The 19,230-nt window shown below is 35.6% G+C and overlaps 1 protein-coding gene across 1 annotated transcript; it reads right to left on the bottom strand.

Moving 5' to 3' along the window:
• Positions 1-299: 299 nt before the first annotated feature.
• On the bottom strand, positions 300-18,547 carry LOC131601809 (serine/threonine-protein phosphatase BSL3). The gene is made up of 21 exons (XM_058873701.1): positions 17,477-18,547; positions 13,580-13,640; positions 13,395-13,473; positions 13,209-13,288; positions 13,042-13,136; positions 12,847-12,946; positions 11,057-11,126; positions 8,340-8,441; positions 8,180-8,261; positions 7,539-7,718; positions 6,563-6,836; positions 5,791-6,028; positions 5,530-5,700; positions 4,725-4,963; positions 3,244-3,328; positions 3,061-3,159; positions 2,785-2,984; positions 2,615-2,690; positions 1,341-1,476; positions 1,124-1,263; positions 300-973 (listed from the first exon to the last, which is right to left on the bottom strand). The coding sequence occupies exons 1-21, from the start codon at positions 17,889-17,891 to the stop codon at positions 890-892; spliced, it is 3,006 nt and encodes a 1,001-aa protein (XP_058729684.1). The 5' UTR covers positions 17,892-18,547; the 3' UTR covers positions 300-889.
• Positions 18,548-19,230: the final 683 nt, after the last annotated feature.

The following is a 19,230-nucleotide window of genomic DNA, read 5'->3' as shown; positions in this document are numbered from 1 at the left end:
TTAAATTTTTCATTTATTTTTTAAAACAATTTTTTAATAAACTTTACTTAAAAAAATTACACATTTACACATAAATTTATAAAATAAAATCATCAAGAATTAAAATTATTAAAATTAACTAAAAAATAACAGACTTAAGACGAAACGAGCTGAACGAATAGGCGAGACTGATTTTGACGAGCTGCAGATTTTGGTGGGCGGCGGACCATGGCCCGTTTTGTCACCCCTAATACAATATATGGAAAAAGAAAAAAAAAAAAAAAACGTAGTCTCGGAAACTCTTTGCTGCACAAGGGAAAAATACATAATACTTTTATCAAAATTCACATTTCTGTATCGAAGTATGTTGATTCACACCATTAATTGTGCATGCATAGTTGAGAATAACACAAAGCAACACCTATGATACACGGACCCCCAAGAAGATTTCTCATATATATCTCACCAACACAAAAAGAAAGAAAAAAATATTATAACCCCATTGTCCTTGCGATTTTGAAAAAGAATGATAACATGGGGTGATGATAAAAAATATTTAAAAATCAATGGTAAAAATAGCCAACACTGACAATCCATGACACAACCGTGACCTTGATTTTACACCTATGGCTCAATATACAATGGGTGAGTGGAACCCCGACTGCAGCTTCTAGTTTTGTATGACCTTGAGGCACCGACCTTGCTTCTCAAACGTGTGTGTATATCTTCTAAAGGGATGCTGAGTAGACTGGTGAGAACCAGGACTGTGAATATCTTCTAGCTTTCCACAGTATTAAAGATCAGAAACTCGCATACTCATAAATGGCATCATGCTATGTACATAACACCGAAATTCAGGCGGTAGCACAACCTCTTACAGCATAAAAATTAGAGGTTTTCTTAATTATCATTATATCCAAGCCAGCGAGCCACGGTCATTTGCTCCTGGAGGACGACCTCTAGTTGGAGTTGGTGGTCTGTTTGCATTCAACTCCTGTACATGTTAACCCCAAAAGAAATATATTTATATTAAATAAAGGGCTAAAAGAAAGTTCAAAATTTACTTAAATGTGCCTACGTATATTTGATAGGAGCAAATTTAAGCAGGGCAAAGAGGGTGCCAGCTGCAGAATATTTGGAGTACCTGCATCCAAGTATCTTCATTCTGACGTTCTGGTGATGTTTCTGGTGAAGAAAGTGCAGGTGGTAATGGATGAATCAGTTTAGGAACCACCACAAGATCCCTCCCCAAAACTAATATTGCTCCAGCATTATTTGCGGTACCTATAACCATAAGAACCAAAATTTAATAGGGAAAATGAGAAGTGCAAGCGTACAACATACAAGCCATGAACAAATACCACAGTAATTTGTAGCTGAGAAAAGGGTGATTAAATGTCCCTGTGCAAAACGCTCAAAACCATCCATCACACATTCATGTGCACGAACAATCAGCTGAAGATCATTGTTATTGCAAAATTCCATTACACGGTCAGGCTGCAACAGAGAACACCATTTACAAATTAAAAGGGCACAATACCATTACATTATACTTTTGATATAGCACTAATTTAAATATTAAAGAAAGTAAAAACAATATCTAGCAAGGCACGCCTGTAACTAACAGCCAAATTTACATGCATCATAAAAGGGAAACTTCAAATTAGAGGATATCAAGTAATGGCATTGACTATAGCAGGCAGTAAATGAAAGGGGAATACATGAGTCACAAATGCAGTATAGCTCCATGAAGATATAATATTCTTAAAATTTGGATTTGGCCGAACTCAGCTCCAATAAAACAGACTTGAGAGTGGGAAATGTCTGCCACTTATAAACTTATTTTCATGTTTTATCTCATCCAATGTGGGACTCTTAACACAAGAGTGCCCCCAAGATAGAAAGAGACCCAATTGCAGGTGGTCCAAATGTTTGATAGGCTCTGATACTAATACCATCTTAGAATTTGGACCTAACTTAGCTTCTACGAATTTGGACCTAACTTAGCTTCTACAAAATCAGCTTGTAAAGTGAGGGATGCCTCCCACTTATAAACCCTTTTTCAGACCTTAAGTTTCCAATGTGGGACTCTTAACATCTACTCTATGGTCACTAGTATTATAAGCAAATACTTCATTCTCAGATTCATTGAATAACTGATGTATTTGGTCTTAAATATAGACTAGATAAATCAGTTATTCAATGATCCTGAAAAAAGGAATATTTGTTTATAATAGTGACGGAGGGAGTACTAATATATGGAAATAATCAGCTTTGTTTTCTTACATGCATCCATATCTAGGTTGTTAATCTCGAATAGCATTGCGTAGCACCGACCCCCTAAAATTCTATAGAGTTTGTTAAGACTAAAAATCAGTGTACAGCTGATTTTAAGTGGCAAACGAAGCTTCAAAACTCAGTATGTATATTAATCAATAGGATTTCTAGAATGATAAAACAATTAATACATAAGCATACTTAGTTCATTAAATTCAATCGAATAAATTGTATTAATCAGCATCAATATACCTATCATCAAATATGTAGTATCTATTTATATCATTATCCAGGCAAAAGCAACTACTACACAAAATATTAACCATTTCACAAAATAAGCTTGTAAAAAATTACTCACCCCAAAAGTAACTAACCCTGGACCTCTAGCATTTGGTCGCAGACCTTCCACGCTGTCATTCTCTGTAGGATCAGACCTATAGAACCATTTCATGGTGTCATTATTCAAAAGGTCGAGAAAGTAAATTGTCATCAACATATAAGAACATAAAAACATAGCAATGCACTAACCACAAAAGATCCATCAGCACAATCGATCCTGCTTCCATTGTAATAGGACGCTGAATATTCTCAATTTGTTCCAAGTGATTTATTGAACGGCCAATACCCCCGTGCATGCAAATGATTTTTTTCTCAATTAGAGCGGCAAGAGGGAGCCAGTTAAACAGACGGTTTATCCGGTGCCATGTCCAAATTCCATCTCTCTCACCCTGAACAGAAAATTACAATGTTGCTTCAGTACCTAAAAGTAATATAAAATGTTTTCCCATGTATGAAATTTCTTACCATCCTCTCAATGCACTCAATTCGAAAACCAAAAAGGGCATTAATATCTGCAGCTTCATGATTTCCACGTATTAAGTGAACATTGTTTGGATACTCAACCTGCAAATTCCACATTATCATACATCAAACTGACCATCAAACTTGATAAGCAAGATAAAGAAACAACCTATAAACTCGTAGTACCTTCAAAGCAAGCAGAAGGCTTATAGTTTCCAGGCTGTGTTGGCCCCTATCAACATAATCTCCGAGGAATAGATAATCGATATATCTGGTTGTCATTAACATAAAATTAGCATGAGAAAATTGGATGCCTAAACTGTTACCATTATGCACATGCTAGCTATGAGGGAAGAAAAATGTGTCATCCTTATTGTATTATATATTTATATCTATTGACTATCAGATCAACATGTGAAAGGTCTTTCTGTTGTATGCACTAAATCTAACAAACTATATAGTCTAGTACCTAGTAAGCTACCCAATCCAATGCAGTCACTAAAATTCCAAATCAAAGCACAATGTAAATCGGAAAATAAACAAATCTATAAAAGCAATGGATTATTGGATTTATATCATATTACTATTCCATGATGGAATAAATGTATTATGCATATTGTTGATAGCAAGTGATACCTCGTAGATTGCAATGCAAAGACAAGAATCATTTAGATCAGGTATAAAAGTCAATCAATCCGAGAAAAGGTGCCTTAAATATAGATCTTGAAAGACATCTACAAAATGTATGCTGGATAACAAACCACGAGAACTGATGCTAAAAGATAAGCTTATAACAATGCACCAAGTGTACAAAATCTAATTGGGGAGATCCCACATTTACTAGTGATATGGTAATTTGGTAAACGTAGTCTGTAGAGAGGTTTGGGCAATCCTTTTCCTTTTGAGCTAGCTTTCCAGGCCCTAACTCTAAGATGCTTTGGGATGGAGTTAGGCCTGTCCCAAATTCTAAGATCTTTTTGAGTTACACCTAGGCCAAATTGTAAGATGATATTGAAGCCTATCCTTGAACTGTTATTGGGCCACTCATATTTGTTCATGCTCCATATCAGAAACAGATTCAAAATGAGAGAAAGAGAAAGTAGAATCAAACGGAAGAAATAGAGAAACTTCGATAGTGAGTTTGATAATTCCATTACTGAACTATTACACAGTAGAAAGTATTTATATAGGCAAGATCTTCCAGTTGATTTTAGAATTTATTAGCATTTTCAACAGCACTAACAAACTAATGCTGACTAAGCAGCTAACTGAAGGACAGGAATTCGTTGCTGATTTACACAGCAAGCATGCACAGCACTGGGCTGACTTGGCTTGGCCCATTACACAAATACTAACACACTAGATATTCGGTCTGGGTCATGACGAGGTGTGTTGAGATCCCACATCTAGTAGAGATATGTGCTTAGTACTGGTAGTTCTTACAAAGGCTTGGACAGTCCCCACTTCATTAGCTAGCTTTTGAGGGTGGGTTATTAACCGAAATTCTAAGACTAATGCAGTAATCTCAATCTAGAGTGGGACTTCACAGATGTTCAAACAGAAAGTGGTAACAATCCATCCATGAGTAACTACCCATTTCTCAAATATAAAACTATCCATTACTCACGTAAAATTATAAATCCATCCATGGGAACTAAGGAACTTACGCTATGTCACCGGCAGTTGATGGTGAACCATACTCATCAAAAAGGCGCATGAGATCCCCAAATTGCCCATGTAAATCACCAAATATTTTAATTGGTGCCTTAAGCTGTATGACAGTAGGTTCGCTAGAAAATATCCTCTCTGCACTATCACAGAGATCTGCAATTTCATTGCAATCCAAGAAAAACTGCCGTCGAACTGGTGGTTTCCAGCCACGAGGCTTTAAGAGGTGTGCTATGACCTACATAGAAGGTCAAGAAACTTAATTAGAAACAAGCTAAACATAAAATGAAGCCAAGCTTGATGAGTTCAATAAAATAATTATGAGTGATTCAACAAAATAGGCATGAAAAACCCAACATGGGATGGGAAAAGATTCAATAGAAGACACTCAGGTTATACCCATCATCAACAGAAAGGATGTGATGGAGTACAATGACAACACAAAGTTAACGAACATAACTTATCAGATGTTCTGCACCTGACCCATTGCAAAAAATGTCGATATTAAATAATTTGTGTTGTTTTAAAGCAATCAGAATAATGCATCTGATCCATTGCTGAACTATTAAATGAAATGTATATAACTTTCCTAAAAGAGTTTAATTTTGATCATCCAATCATGTGTTTTCACATCATTTAGTTGAATTTGACCTTGATACACATTATTAGAGAGGCTGAAATACTTAACAAAGTGACAATATAGAAATCAGTGTCAAAAATGGTACAGCTAATTGAAAACATTTCCCACCATCAGTTACATGCAAACTTTGCACTCAATAATAACTAGTTATAGAGACAATATACCTTCTTTGGGACACTATTGATAGACATCTGCCGATCTAATAACTTTCTAGCAGCAGTTGCACTTTCTGGAGTCCCATAACTGACCCGTCTACCTTCATTTTCAAACTGATCAATCGAAAGTTGCCTAACCATGCCACCTAATGCACCACCAGTCTCTGCGGCAATAACCACCTGGGCAAAATTTCAGAAAAAATTGCACTTGAATATATCGTGAAACTTGACAGTATATCTTTTCCTTAGTAATCAAAATGCACTACTCACAGCTCTGTGATGCAGCCTAACTCCACCAGAAGCAATACTATTTGGGCCTGCAGATTCAAGCTTAATCATGGAAGATATTTGTTTCCCACTAGGAGTAGCCTCAGCCCCACGATCCCGATCTGGTGATTCAACTTCTCCATTCTCTTGCCGCGCCTTGGCAGCAGCCAGTGTGGCACTGATAGCTTCAGCTTCTGCAGCAGATGCTTCAACCAGATATTCAACTCCTTTGCTAGTTCTCCTGTTAAATTTTTTTCATATGAATAGGTGAAAATTTAATATTCCCCTAATGAGAAAATAAAACTAGGGTAAATTATATTTCCTTCAGCTGAGACATACTTAAATTACACTACTCCATTTTTAAAATCACACTTCCCTCCATCAATAGATTAAATATGGAAGAAAAAAAACTCATTAGGGTAATTTTATTTCGCTGTGACTTTCAGTATAGTTTTACACTCAAATTGTCAAGTTTACTGAAGATATGAAAATTTTGGGTGATGTTCCAAAGCCAAATAGTTGGGGGATTTTCTTTTGTCATTTCATATTTAAAATTGCTAAAATCAATAATAGACTTTTCACAACTAGATGCCAAAGGCACTTATAATTGCAACAAAAGATAAATCTATGGGTTTTGTTTGCATTAAATGTACTAAGTGTAGCTCATTTCATCTTACAAGGGAATGGATTGTAATTTAAAAAGTATTAGGAGGACAGTATAATTAAAGTATTTCTCTCTAGTGGTAGAGTGTAATTACAGTAAAAGCTATCATACCTAGTTCCCTGAAGCAATGCATTTTCAGTGCTGATATCAGTATACATGTCACCATTTACAGGGGGGGCAACTGGATTTCCCAAAACAACTGCACCATCAGCAGCTGCATCAGACATTGTTTGCCCTGTTCTATCATCAACAAATCCATATCCTCCTGGTACTCGTCCCATGTGTACATCAGACGCAGCTGCTGCAGCAGCAGCATGCGAAGCAGCACTTGTTGTTTCTGCAGCAGCAAGATCTTCAGCAACAAGCAGGTCATCCAGCAAGACTCCTGCAGCATAAACAATACACAATGATCAGTCCTTCTCATGAAGTAAAACAGTTAGAACTTACTACATGATAAAATTGTGGGGTATGAAAGAAAACATCTAGGCTTGCAAGACAAACAGGGATTGATGATGGGACATGCTCAAGAACGGTCCAACTGATATAGTAATTTAAATCAACAACTGGATATGATATAAGCATAATGAGAACAGCAACTGTGATGATGAAATCGTCTCTTATAATTGTTCCCTCATGTTATAGCATATGCCAATGGTAAACCTAGTTAAATGGAAATGCCCAGCATCTCTTTCAACAGTCTAGATATGCTCTTCATGACTCTATTTTTCCAAAAGTTTATATCTCCAAACTCTTCTTTTAGCATCATTTGAGTTATTCATATTCTGAAAGAGGACAATAAAATTTTCTACCTTCTGCTTCAAGTCCATACAAATATCCAAAAGAATCGAATTCAATCAAAACAGTAAGTATATAAAGCATAGCCAAAGACAGCAACAAAAACCACCACCAAAGTCTTATGTCATATCATGAATCAATTCCCAATAGTAGACCGGTTAAGTCTAAACTCTAAATGAAAATCAAAGGGAGCAAAGTAGCTAAATTGTAGCCAGACAACAGGCTGGCCTAATGAATTGCAATGATCAAACTACCACATGACTCAAACAAATAGATTAGATTTATGACTTACCACCACGTAAACCACCGTAAATAAAAATTAGGTCACCAACAGCAGCAGCTGCATGCCTGCAACGCCGGACCAACTCGACGGAGGCATCTCCCCCAGCTGCATCAGCACTGTATCTCCCCGTCCTTGGACTGGTAACAACGGATTTTGTATCACACCAAACACCAGCAGCAGTGTCCAACACTGCAAAGGAAACAATAAACATTAAAATAAGCTTCTAAACATAGCATGAATTGGCACAACAATAAATCTTGCCTTCTCTTCAAAAATAAGTACACAAAATTACCATTGGTAAAATATACTAAAGGTTACAGCAGCAAGTAGGCACCAGCAAGCTATCCTACAAACAGTAGCTACAGCGGTAATGAAATTCCAAACGTATTTGTTATTATGACTTAATCAAAATCATCCAGATTTCCACAAGAATATTATCTTTCTATACTCACCAAAAAATAAGTCACTCTTTTGTTAAAATATGAAAATTACATTTGCACAAGTGTAGAGGAGGGAGAAAGGAGATAGAGAGCAAGGTCGTAAAAACCAACAAGTAGTTTGTTATACTTGCAGTCAAGATCAAACATGGCCGAACAATAAAATACCAGTCAAAGAACACACAAACTGTAAGCAACACCACAATCAATTACCTGCAACACTAGATGAATCTTCTACCATCCGTCCTCCACCAAGAGCCCCGCCAGACACATGGAGTCTTGCATTTACAAACACCTATAATCATCAAAGAAGTAAATTATGATACTTGGAATATATAACCAACTAAAAATAAATAAAAGGAGCTTATCTCACCGCTGCATGCTGATATCTTGAAGATGGTGAAACACCTGGGGCAATTGCCCATTCCCAACGACCATCTCTATGCTTAGCAAGTCCATATGCACTAGCCAACGGCTGTATTATAAGATTTGGGGAAAGTGGATTATGGGAATCAATATACGACCATATATTAGAAATAAACAATTTAGAAGAGTCGCATAAAAATATACAAGTTTAACAAAATTACATGAATCCCCCAAGTAATGCCTTTTAAATGAAATAGGAATGGAATACAGAAAGAAAAATGGATAGGAATAATCATGACTAGACACATCAAGTGATGTCAATGACGTCTCCAAGAAGAAAAGAATCCAACTTTTACTTGCAAGTGATAGCCAGCCAAAGAAATTAACGCTCTAGTGGAGTTGTTGGAACTTCAATACCCAAATACCAAAGAGTACTTGATAAGAAAAGCATTTAATCAGTTATTTGCAGGTCCCATTCTATAGGTATAGGCAGGTCAGATTCTAAAAGTAAATGTGAATACTAAAATTCAGCAAAGATACTGATGAACATTTAAGAACTTGGGGAACCCTCTCTTAAAAAATAGCTATCAAGGGAGAAGAACCAAGCCACATAAATACTCCATCGCTAGGTTGTTAATCTCAGATAGCGGCGCGTAGCGCCGGACCTCCCAAATGCTATAGCGGCATAGCGGATAGCGGGATGACCGCTATTGTGAGCTTTTAAAAATCAAGCTAAATATTTAATACGAAAACATAAATACTAAAATAGGTTCCAACAACATACATAAATACTAAAAATAGGTTCCAACAACATTCATAATGACTTGAAAACAAAAGTTGCAACATACATAAACCAAAAGTTGCAACATACATAAACTAAACATAATGACTCAAATTAGGAATGTACTCAAAATGTCTAAATCAAATTCTAAATGTAAACAAAATGACTAAATCACATCCGCCTCATCTTCACTTCTAAGTTCCACCACATTAATATCATCTTGCTCATCACTTGATTCAATTTCAAACACTTCTTCTACCTCCAACTCCTCATCTCCATTAGATACTAATGTAGCAAGTCTATGCCTAGTAACTCTTGTTGGTTCATGCCTAGATACTAATATAGCAAGTTTATGCCTAGATACTAATGGAAGTTGAAACTAGGGCAGAATGGAACGGCTGCTGGCTGCTGTTTTTCAGTGAAGAAAGAGAATATTTATGACCTAATGCTCACTTTAAGCTTTTATAGTAGTTAAATAAAACGGGAAAATACAAATTTGCCCTTAAAAAAATTCAAAGTTACAGTTCTGACCGTATCTTCACAATAGCGGTCTGAATAGCGCTACAGAACTGCTATTGCGCCGCTATTCCACCGCTACGACACATGAAATCGTGGCCGCTATTTCCGCTATTTCAGATAACGGTAAACAGCCCAATAGCGTCGCGGCGAGGGCCTCAACCGCTACGCTATACCGCTATAGCGCCGCTATAGCGCGCTATTGACAACCTAGCTCCATCGATCATCCCATACTACTTGATGTGGGACTTAAGCACCCCATAATACTCAAGTCCCTATTAGATACATATTCTGAAGGTAGATGCTAAAATGACAAATAAAAATATGAAAGAAAGCAAGAAACTGCACGTGGTCAAGGAAGCAAAATAAGCCAAGAGATTATCTTCCTACTAGTTACTTGTTAGGGGGTTTGGATGCTCTCCTACATGCACCCCTCTCCAACAAAAACAAATGTGTGTAAGAGGAGAGAGAAGATGAGAAAAAATGAGGTGCTTAAAAGAGAGAAAATAAATGAGATGTATAGAAATATGATGTCGGAGGGAAAGGGATGTAAGGAAGTTTTATGGGAGAGGACCCAAATCGATAGTTTTATGGGATTTGGAGCTGGGTTTGTGTGGCAGACAACAAAACATTGGAGTTATTCTTGTTTATCTCTCCCAAATTTTCACTCACTCCTCTAGTTGTCAGATCCTCTATGTTGGAAATCCACGGCTCCTTCTCCAATTAAGTCTATTGCTGGAACTGCACTAGTTAACAGGATTAATACAAATTATTCACTGTAGATTTGCATGCCTCGCACTGATTTTTTTTGACATGTGTTGCAATTCCAGCTCATATTCAATGAATTTATTTCCGAATTTCTGTATTGAAAGGCAGACATCAATCTTCTAAGCAATCTAATTTTCCAAAGGAATCGACTGTCAGGTTGCATGCCTAGTATCCATGTTGTTTGTTTCATTATTTTGTTTTCCTGTTGCATGCCTAGTATCCATGTTTTTTTTTCAAGTCTTGAGAATACCTTGTCATCACCCCTAGGGTCCTTACTTCTCAAAGCCTAAATATAGAAAACCGACAAACCCACTTCGGTTTTCTATATTGTCCAGTCTCAAAGCTATCTAGTGTTTGAGACTTGACAATTTGAGCAAAGTCAAACTATCATAAGCCGCCTCTTAAGCTTAAGATCACGATATAATTAACTCTTTTCCACAACAAATAAATGCTTTCTCCAAATAAACAGATATAAATTGTAACTAACTCAGGATAGGTAACTATGCAAGCAAGCCGTTGACATAAGGATAATGAGAAAGTGATATCAATTATGAATACAAACTCAGATCATTTTTATTGTGAAACATTTAAAAGATTCTTTGATGAACCAAATCAACAGAATAAGAAAGTGAACATTTCTGAGCAGATAGAAAACTTACAACGCTATTGGCATCCCTCCCTCCACAAAGCAGAAGAAGCCCATCAGAGCGTGCACTTGCAGTTGCATACCTACCCAGAAGTAAATCGAAAACAGCAACTCAATCACATTACAAAAAATCTCAACCACATCATGATAGCCAACATAAAACAAATAGAAACCTAAGTTATTCGATGACGTCAACAACGGTTTATAAAATATTCTACTGTTCTCTCAAAAAAATCATAGCAACAGTGAGCTTACTTCATTCAAGAAACAAAACATTAATCCTAATTAGCAATTTGACAAAAAATGTGTCAAGATTAATCCTAATAACATAAGGAAAAAGCTCATCAAAAGTCCGTTTGTCTCCAATATGCGCAAGTAAAGGTGTATCCACCCTTAAGACATTTAGATATGAATCATATTCCCTTACTTGGTCATGTTAGAGACATCTCCAATTTAAAGGAGCATTTTCCATTACACAATGGTAGTATTTATAATTTCACACTTTTGCTTCCAAAATGTTCCACATGATATGTCAACTCATAGGGTCCTACCCAAGATTTGTAATGTTATTGTAATCACACATAAAGGAAACCATACATAAAGGTGATACTGCTCCGATATCAATAAGTTCCCAAACAGAAGAAAGAATAAAGCAATGACTAACCAATAAACCAGACCAGCCAGAATATACAAGGCAATAGTAAGCAAAAGGATATTGTGTTTGACATAGCTGAACTAGAGTGAGTATAGAAAATTCAATTCACTGATTCTTCTGTAAATATACAATCACATTTCTATATTGATTGAAAAAGGAGAGAAATAGTACATAGTACATTAAGAACAAATCCAGGACATCATTGACCCTTAATATGAAAATAGTTTTGACAGCAGGCACAACCCTCTCATTGACGTCGAAAGTCACACAATATCATACCAAGCGAAACAAACAAAAGCAACAACAACAACTAAGCCTTATCCCACTGAGTATGGTCGGCTACATGGATCAACTTTCGCCATTATGTTCTATCAAGGACCATGCTTCTATCCAAATCATTTATCTAGAGATCTTTCTTAATAACTTCTCTTGGGTTCGTTTGGGAGTTGGTTTTTGGAGAATTTTGGAGGGAAAAGCTTTGGAGGGTTGTGTCTTTATCTTGAAATGAGTTTGATATTTTTAAAAAGTTTAAAAAACAATATGCTAAGCATATTGTTTTTTAAACTTGTTAAAAATATCAAACACATTTCAAGATATAGACGCGACCCTCCAAAGTCTTCCCCTCTAAACCCTTCAAAAATCAACTTCCAAACAAACCCTTATAATCTTTCTAGGTCTTTCTCTTCCTCTAATTGTTTGTCTTCTCTTCATCTGATCTACCCTCCTTACTACAGAATCCACCGGTCTTCTCTCTACATGACCAAACCACCTAAGTATATTTTCCACCATCTTCTCCACTATAGGTGTTACCCCAACACTCTATAACATTTTCATTTCTAATTTTATCCTATCGAGTCTTACCACACATCCACCGCAATATCCTCATCTCTTCTACATGTATATTATCTAACAAACTGAAAACAAAGGGATAAATTCTCCTGAACCTGGTTAACAAGAGTCCCTACACAACCTAGTTAAAGCAATCAAGGTTTCAAACTGAAACAAGAAAAACTTGCTCTCGGAATCTATCTCAAGACAATATAAGGCTACGGAATAGGAAAAACTATAAATATTAGCATTTAAGAATGATAAGATCGTAGTGAAATCAAAATATTAGTGAAGATAGGTAGAATTTGTGAGCTCAGTACATGCATGGAGGCGGACCCTCTCCTTCTGGCTCCAATTTGCGCCATTCATAGGGCTTGGCAGCTGTGTCTAAGGCCCATACATCAGCCAAAGGTCTCTTTCCTGTAGAGCAACGATAAAACAAGTTTAAAATACAACAAATTTACACTTCAAAGCAAACAACCAAGTAAAATATGTAAAAGCATTGGGGTGGCTACCATCATTGCCTCCAATTGCCATGAGATACCTCTGCCCCACCAAAGCCATAACATGTCCATAGCGTGGCCCTGGTCCAGGCCCTGGAACACCAACTCTACATTACATCCAGAACAAGTATCAGATTTATGCAATTATAAAGGGAGCAAAGATAGGTTACTAGTCTAACCTATGCCATCTTGGTCGTTGCTGTGTGAGATCAAGAACATGAAGGTCCTCTGCCGACAATCCAGCAGGACCAATGCCGCCCTGTTTTACAATGCAATATTCATCTAAGAATTAAGTTAATCATTTGAGGAAAGGAAGCATATTAACCAATACTAAGTAAACAGAATAGATCATCTTTCTGAACTACCTGAATAACTACCATCGTTCCCACAGCAGTGGCCACATGTGCAGCCCTTGGGGTTGGAGGCTCTCCAAAGGGAGTAATCCTGCATTAAATTTCCTCATAAGCACTAAAGCAATGCACATAAGAGCATAAAAGGATTATTGGAGCATTAATAAAGGCTAGAAAATATGATCTAGTTCTAAACTTACCTAGACCATTTATTAGTCAAGACATCATAACAGTGGACATCAGCTGTGGCACCAGCTAAACCTGCAAGGCAAATGAAATATGTCAATCACGATAAATTGTAAGCATAAACACATATCCATTCAATCAAATATCAGTTCTTAATCAAAGGAAAAATTCTATAAAATCTTGACAAATCAGTATTCAAACTTTGTACTGACCCTCCCAAGGTGAGAGAGTACGATGCCAAATCCCATTAAATTAGGAAATTTTAAGACTTCGTTTGGATTGAAGTGGCAAATGAAATATGTCAATCATGATAAATTGTAAGCATAAACACTTATCCTTTCAATCAATATCACTTCTTATTCAAAGGAAAAATTTTATAAAATCTGGACAAATCAGTATCCAAATTTTGTACTCCCTCTCAAGGTGAGAGTACGATGCCAAATTCCCAATAAATTAAGAAATTTTAAGACTTCGTTTGGATTGAAGTCTTTAGCAGAGAGACGGTTGATTAAACTTTATTTAACAAAAGATAAATGCTTGATGTTACCAAGTTAATTTTGACAACAAATACTGATGTAACTCATTTGAGGGTAAAACTAGGTTATCCCTGACCCTCTTCTTCTTTTTCCGTATCTTATTACAAAAATTAAAGAAGCAGAGACTGAGCAAGGGGTACACAACACAGACAAACTGATCCACTTTCGTGTAGGAAGCTCTCTGCAAGGCATCATCTTGCTCTCATCTTTTGTTCCCACCCACTAGTCACTTTTTCCATTCTGTCGATACTTTCTCGCTTATTTATTTCATATCTGGATTTTGGTTTTCATATTTTTTTAGTGATATACTCTCATCATACACAGGGCCATAGCATCTTTCCTAAGCTTTAAAGTTCTCTCCCTTCGACAACTTGGAAGCTGGGGGTGATATCAATTATATATTTCATATCAAAACAATAAAGACTATACTTGTAATTAGTTGAAAGTTAAGTTACAAAAGTGAAAACAGTAAAAAGATAATTGATTGATTAGTTCACTACGGAAGGTTTCTATTTTTTTAGGGGAGTTATGAGTGAATAATTTAATTTTATATTATAATGAAAAATACTCATAAGTTGTGCCTGTGGATTTGTAAATGAGTGACGTGAGGAACCTGCACACTTAAGCAATAAATTCTTGTGTTTTATAGGAAAAGCCTGAGTAACATATAGCAGTTATCCAAAATCAAGATATGAAAGCACTAATCAATAATGATTGTTAGGTAAAATGAAATGTTTGAAAAATGCAAATTACAAGTACTTTGAAATATGTAATTACCAAAAAGGGTATGGGATTTATAATATGGTGTTAATTTTATTTTTGGTCGGTAGATGAAGTGGCAATAACCAACTCACACACACAATTGTGAGGTCCTGGGTTGGATCCTGGGAAATGATATCTGACATAAGCATAACAATATTGGCATTTGCAAGTTGAGCTAGGACTTACTAATAATGTAGTACTAATATTATTTTTTATATCATTGTCAACAAAATAAATTATAATCTGCAAAAACAATTTAATAAGTTACATTAACAGGCGTATTTAATATTCAACTAATAACTAAAGCAAATAAATATGAACAAAAATCTAAGTTTATACTGGTGAGAGTACAAACAACAGAACAAGTTAATACATATGCTCCAACTTAAAAAAGAATAAAAAATTAACAAGAAAAATACATAGAGAAAAATCTAATAAGATTTCAAATTTAAATGCATAACTAATTAGATTAGAAATGCTAATTGTGGAATTACTACTAGTTTGTCATTGTCATTGTCCATTTCATGGTTTTAAAATATACGTACTGAAGTCTGTAAGGCCTAGTTCAATTGGAAAATGTCGATATTGTTAGACTGGAACACTTGTATGTGTGAGTTCAGGTGGTGGTTGTCACTTCGTCTACAGACAACAACAAAAAATGTATGTACTGAACAACTGAAAATCTAAAGTAATGCAACCTTAAGCAATTCTAATCATCCAATTACACACTACATAGTATGGATAATAATAATAATAATAATAACAATAATAATAATAATAATAATAATAATAATAATAATAATAATAATAATAATATGATGATGAGTATACAGTTCATTTATATTTAAATAAAATGAGGGGAGGACAAAACTTCGTTTTGTCAACAGACATTGAAGGACATCAAAATAAAACAGGAAATCCAACTTCAGGTAGAGAAAGACATTGGGCGCTTTGAACAGAAACCAAACAGGTAGTAAATGATATAGGACAAGTACACTACTGCATGGAAACATGAATAAGATAGCTTGCCTAGGATCTTGGTACTGGTAGCCACCTAATAATAAATGAGAAACCAAACATTCTTAATTTTATTTTCTTATTCTTATTTTTCTGTCGTTGAAGTATATTAAAAAATAATAATTGGTACTATTACAAAAAAACTATCACCCGCTGACAGTCTGACAGAAACAATCAAACATGTGAAGCCACCCCATTTTGGGCAATAATTAAGGAGAACTTACTATTGACACTGCTGCTCAATGTGATTTATTAAAATTGAAAAACTAGACATTTAGGCATACAGAGAACACACAAAGATGCAAATCATGCAAACATCAATCTCTTGACAGATATTCGCAATTTCTTTTCTAAAATCCAAAGTTTTCCAGAATGGAAGTAATATTTCCTCAATACCTCACACGGTTAGCATTTCAAAAGATATATTTAGCAATGAACATTTCATTTCATGTATAAAATATGCAACATTTAAGGGAGGCAATGAGCAAATAGGAAATTAATATTTTCAGACACAAACTGTATACATTGTCTACAGCAAATAGAATTAGGGTTCCACTGGCCCAACCAAGCTATGTGTGAAGCCAGAAATGATAATTAAAAAGAATTTGGCACTCAAATAACCATAGAGGGAATAAGAGAGCAATTGAGTAAATAAAATTAAGTTGATTTGAATGGAATAAAACAGAATCAAGAGTAAATGAATGCAGCGGAAGGAACCACTACATATGTTTTGGACACACTATACTGACTAAAGATAGTCAATACAATGATGTATTCCATACCATATATTATCGCCACTTTCTATCCTATCCTATTCCCTCATTTAACTTCTTCCAAAATATAGTTTCAAAAACTTCTTCCTCAATATCTATAAATTTAAAAGGACTTTTCATAATTTGAATATCTATTAACTTATTTAATTGAGAAGTTTTAGTAAGTTCTGAGTCTATGTCCCCCAAGATAAAGAAGTATCAAAGGAAAGCTTTAAGAGAACCACAGTTTTCCATAACTACAAACATTTGGTGTCTATTTGATTGTGCAGAAGCAAAAATGATATTGAATGAATTGATTATGGTTCAGGTTGATTGAAAGTATAATGATTTATTTTGAATGCATTCGTCTAAAAAGTTAAAAATCATGTATGGAGGCAACAACTCCAAATCTACGCTAGTAGTGAGAATTCATTTTGAAGGCAAAAGTAATTTACTCAATCATGTCTAAATCAATTTCATGCGAGTGTGCAACCACTTTTACCGCTCACAAAAGTGAATTTAAACATGCACTTAGTTCATAGAGCCCAACAAATAAATTGAAAAGGCCTGGAAAACAATCCCTCTGTCATTGCATTTCCATGACCTAAAAACAACAATGTATTGGGGCTTTGGCATTTACACATCAACAGTAACTAACTGAACCACTAAAGCAAACTCTGCTTTAAAAGACACAAATCAAGTATACAAGCCCCTAGCATTGTTTCCAAATTAATCAAAACCAGTTCCAAAACACTCAGCAATTGCATCTATGTTACCAGCTGTTTTAAGCAAAAACCGAGATAGAAAAACAAAACACACACACACAAGAGAGTAAAATACTTACGTATGCCAGCATTTCCTGCAGAAGTAGGAGTCCCCGAACCCGCGGAATTCCCCTCAAGTGCAGTCGCACCACCGAACAAAATCAGTCTCGGACCAATATATCCAGGTGTTCCATCCTCACCCACCGCCGGCACAGCCGTCAACGTATGACCACACCTTGGCCCCGGTCCATCATCCTTCTTCTCCAAAATCGCATCCACAACTGTATAACTCGGAGCAAGCCTCGGACCAACAACCGGACTGTGCTGTACCTGAGCACCCGCAGCAGCACCTTGCTGCTGTGGTTGTAGCTCCGCAGGAGATCCACCGCCAGAAGAAGATGACGACGGCGTTTCCCCTATCTGTTCCCTCTCTTCATTGCTCTGCACCGCTGAACCGTGATCGTTCTCCGCCACCATGGAAGAATCAACATCCATTGTTTAACCCTAGAGATTCGAGAAGCTCCGTTAAGATCGGAGCTATAATTGCCGCGAAATCGCGTTCTGAAGTTGCATTTCAATCAAAACGAAATCAGAAACCCTAACACAGATCCTCTACTCTTCAATTCAGAGAGAAAATAAACAATTCAATTAGGTTTTCCTCTCACTCCTTCGTTCTCTTTCTAACGAACTCGGAGAATGAAATCGAAAGGTGAACGAAACGAAGGAAACAAAACAGAACAGAACAAAACGGAACGGAGGAGAGAATCACAAGGCACCTTCAGCAACAAACACAATCGCTAAACAAATTATTTTATTAATACTAATTAAAATTAAAAATATGATTATTCTATCTGAAACGAAAGGATTGGGTATTTTTTTCGAAATTTTAAAAAATATATATATCTAATTAATTTTGTGTTGATTTTTTGTTTTGAGTGTAAGAGAAAATGGTGAAGTTGGTGACCGGAATAAGCCGGTAGGGGGCTGTACGGAAGAAATGGGGGCGGCGGAAGAACGGAGGAAGGGAACGGAGAAACCGGAACGACCGGGGATTAGTTAAACTATCAACGGTGTTCGCCGGTTCCTTGTTCTAAGGAAGGTTTGTCTTATACAAGTAGGGTTGACAACTAAGCAAGAGGACCCCACCATTTTGGCTTTCTCATCTTTATCGCATTGTCCTAAATGAAATAGGTGTCCACGCACTATATTTGGAAGACAAAAAAATCTTTTTGGTTGATATGGTTCGAGGGTTTTTCAATATAAAAACTTATAATGAAATCTAATAAACTAAATTAATAAATCTAGAAACTATTTTTAGTAATTTTAAGTAAATACTTATTTTAAAATAATAGGTATAGTATATTAGTCCCAATTAGAAAATCTATTTAACATGTAAGGTATATTTTCTCACTTTAATTAAATGTATTGTATTTTATAAGCAAAAGTTTTGAATTCAATATATTACCATTTCTGTAAGGGACTCAAATTCTTTAATACTTGGACAAATTTATTGATATGAACTAATGTTTTTTTTATTATTTTTTACACTAATTTTAATGTTAATTCTTTTAATTTATTGATATGAACTAATGTTTTTTTATTATTTTTTACACTAATTTTAATGTTAATTCTTTTAATGCAGACAGATGTTAGTTTTTATTGAAGAATTAGTCAGAGACTCGTGCTGTCGTCCGGGTGTATTATTTGTGGTGTAATCTTGTATGAACGATACGAAAAATGTGAAATAAAAAAATTTGACCAAAATGTATTTAAAAAATGAAAATTAACCATATAAAAAAGGAACAAGTTTCAATTATAAGTAGTGGACAGGTTT

The sequence above is a fragment of the Vicia villosa genome, linkage group LG5, assembly GCF_029867415.1.
Source record: "Vicia villosa cultivar HV-30 ecotype Madison, WI linkage group LG5, Vvil1.0, whole genome shotgun sequence".
NCBI classification, from domain to species: Eukaryota; Viridiplantae; Streptophyta; class Magnoliopsida; order Fabales; family Fabaceae; genus Vicia; species Vicia villosa.
This window is presented reverse-complemented; position numbering and strand designations above follow the sequence as displayed.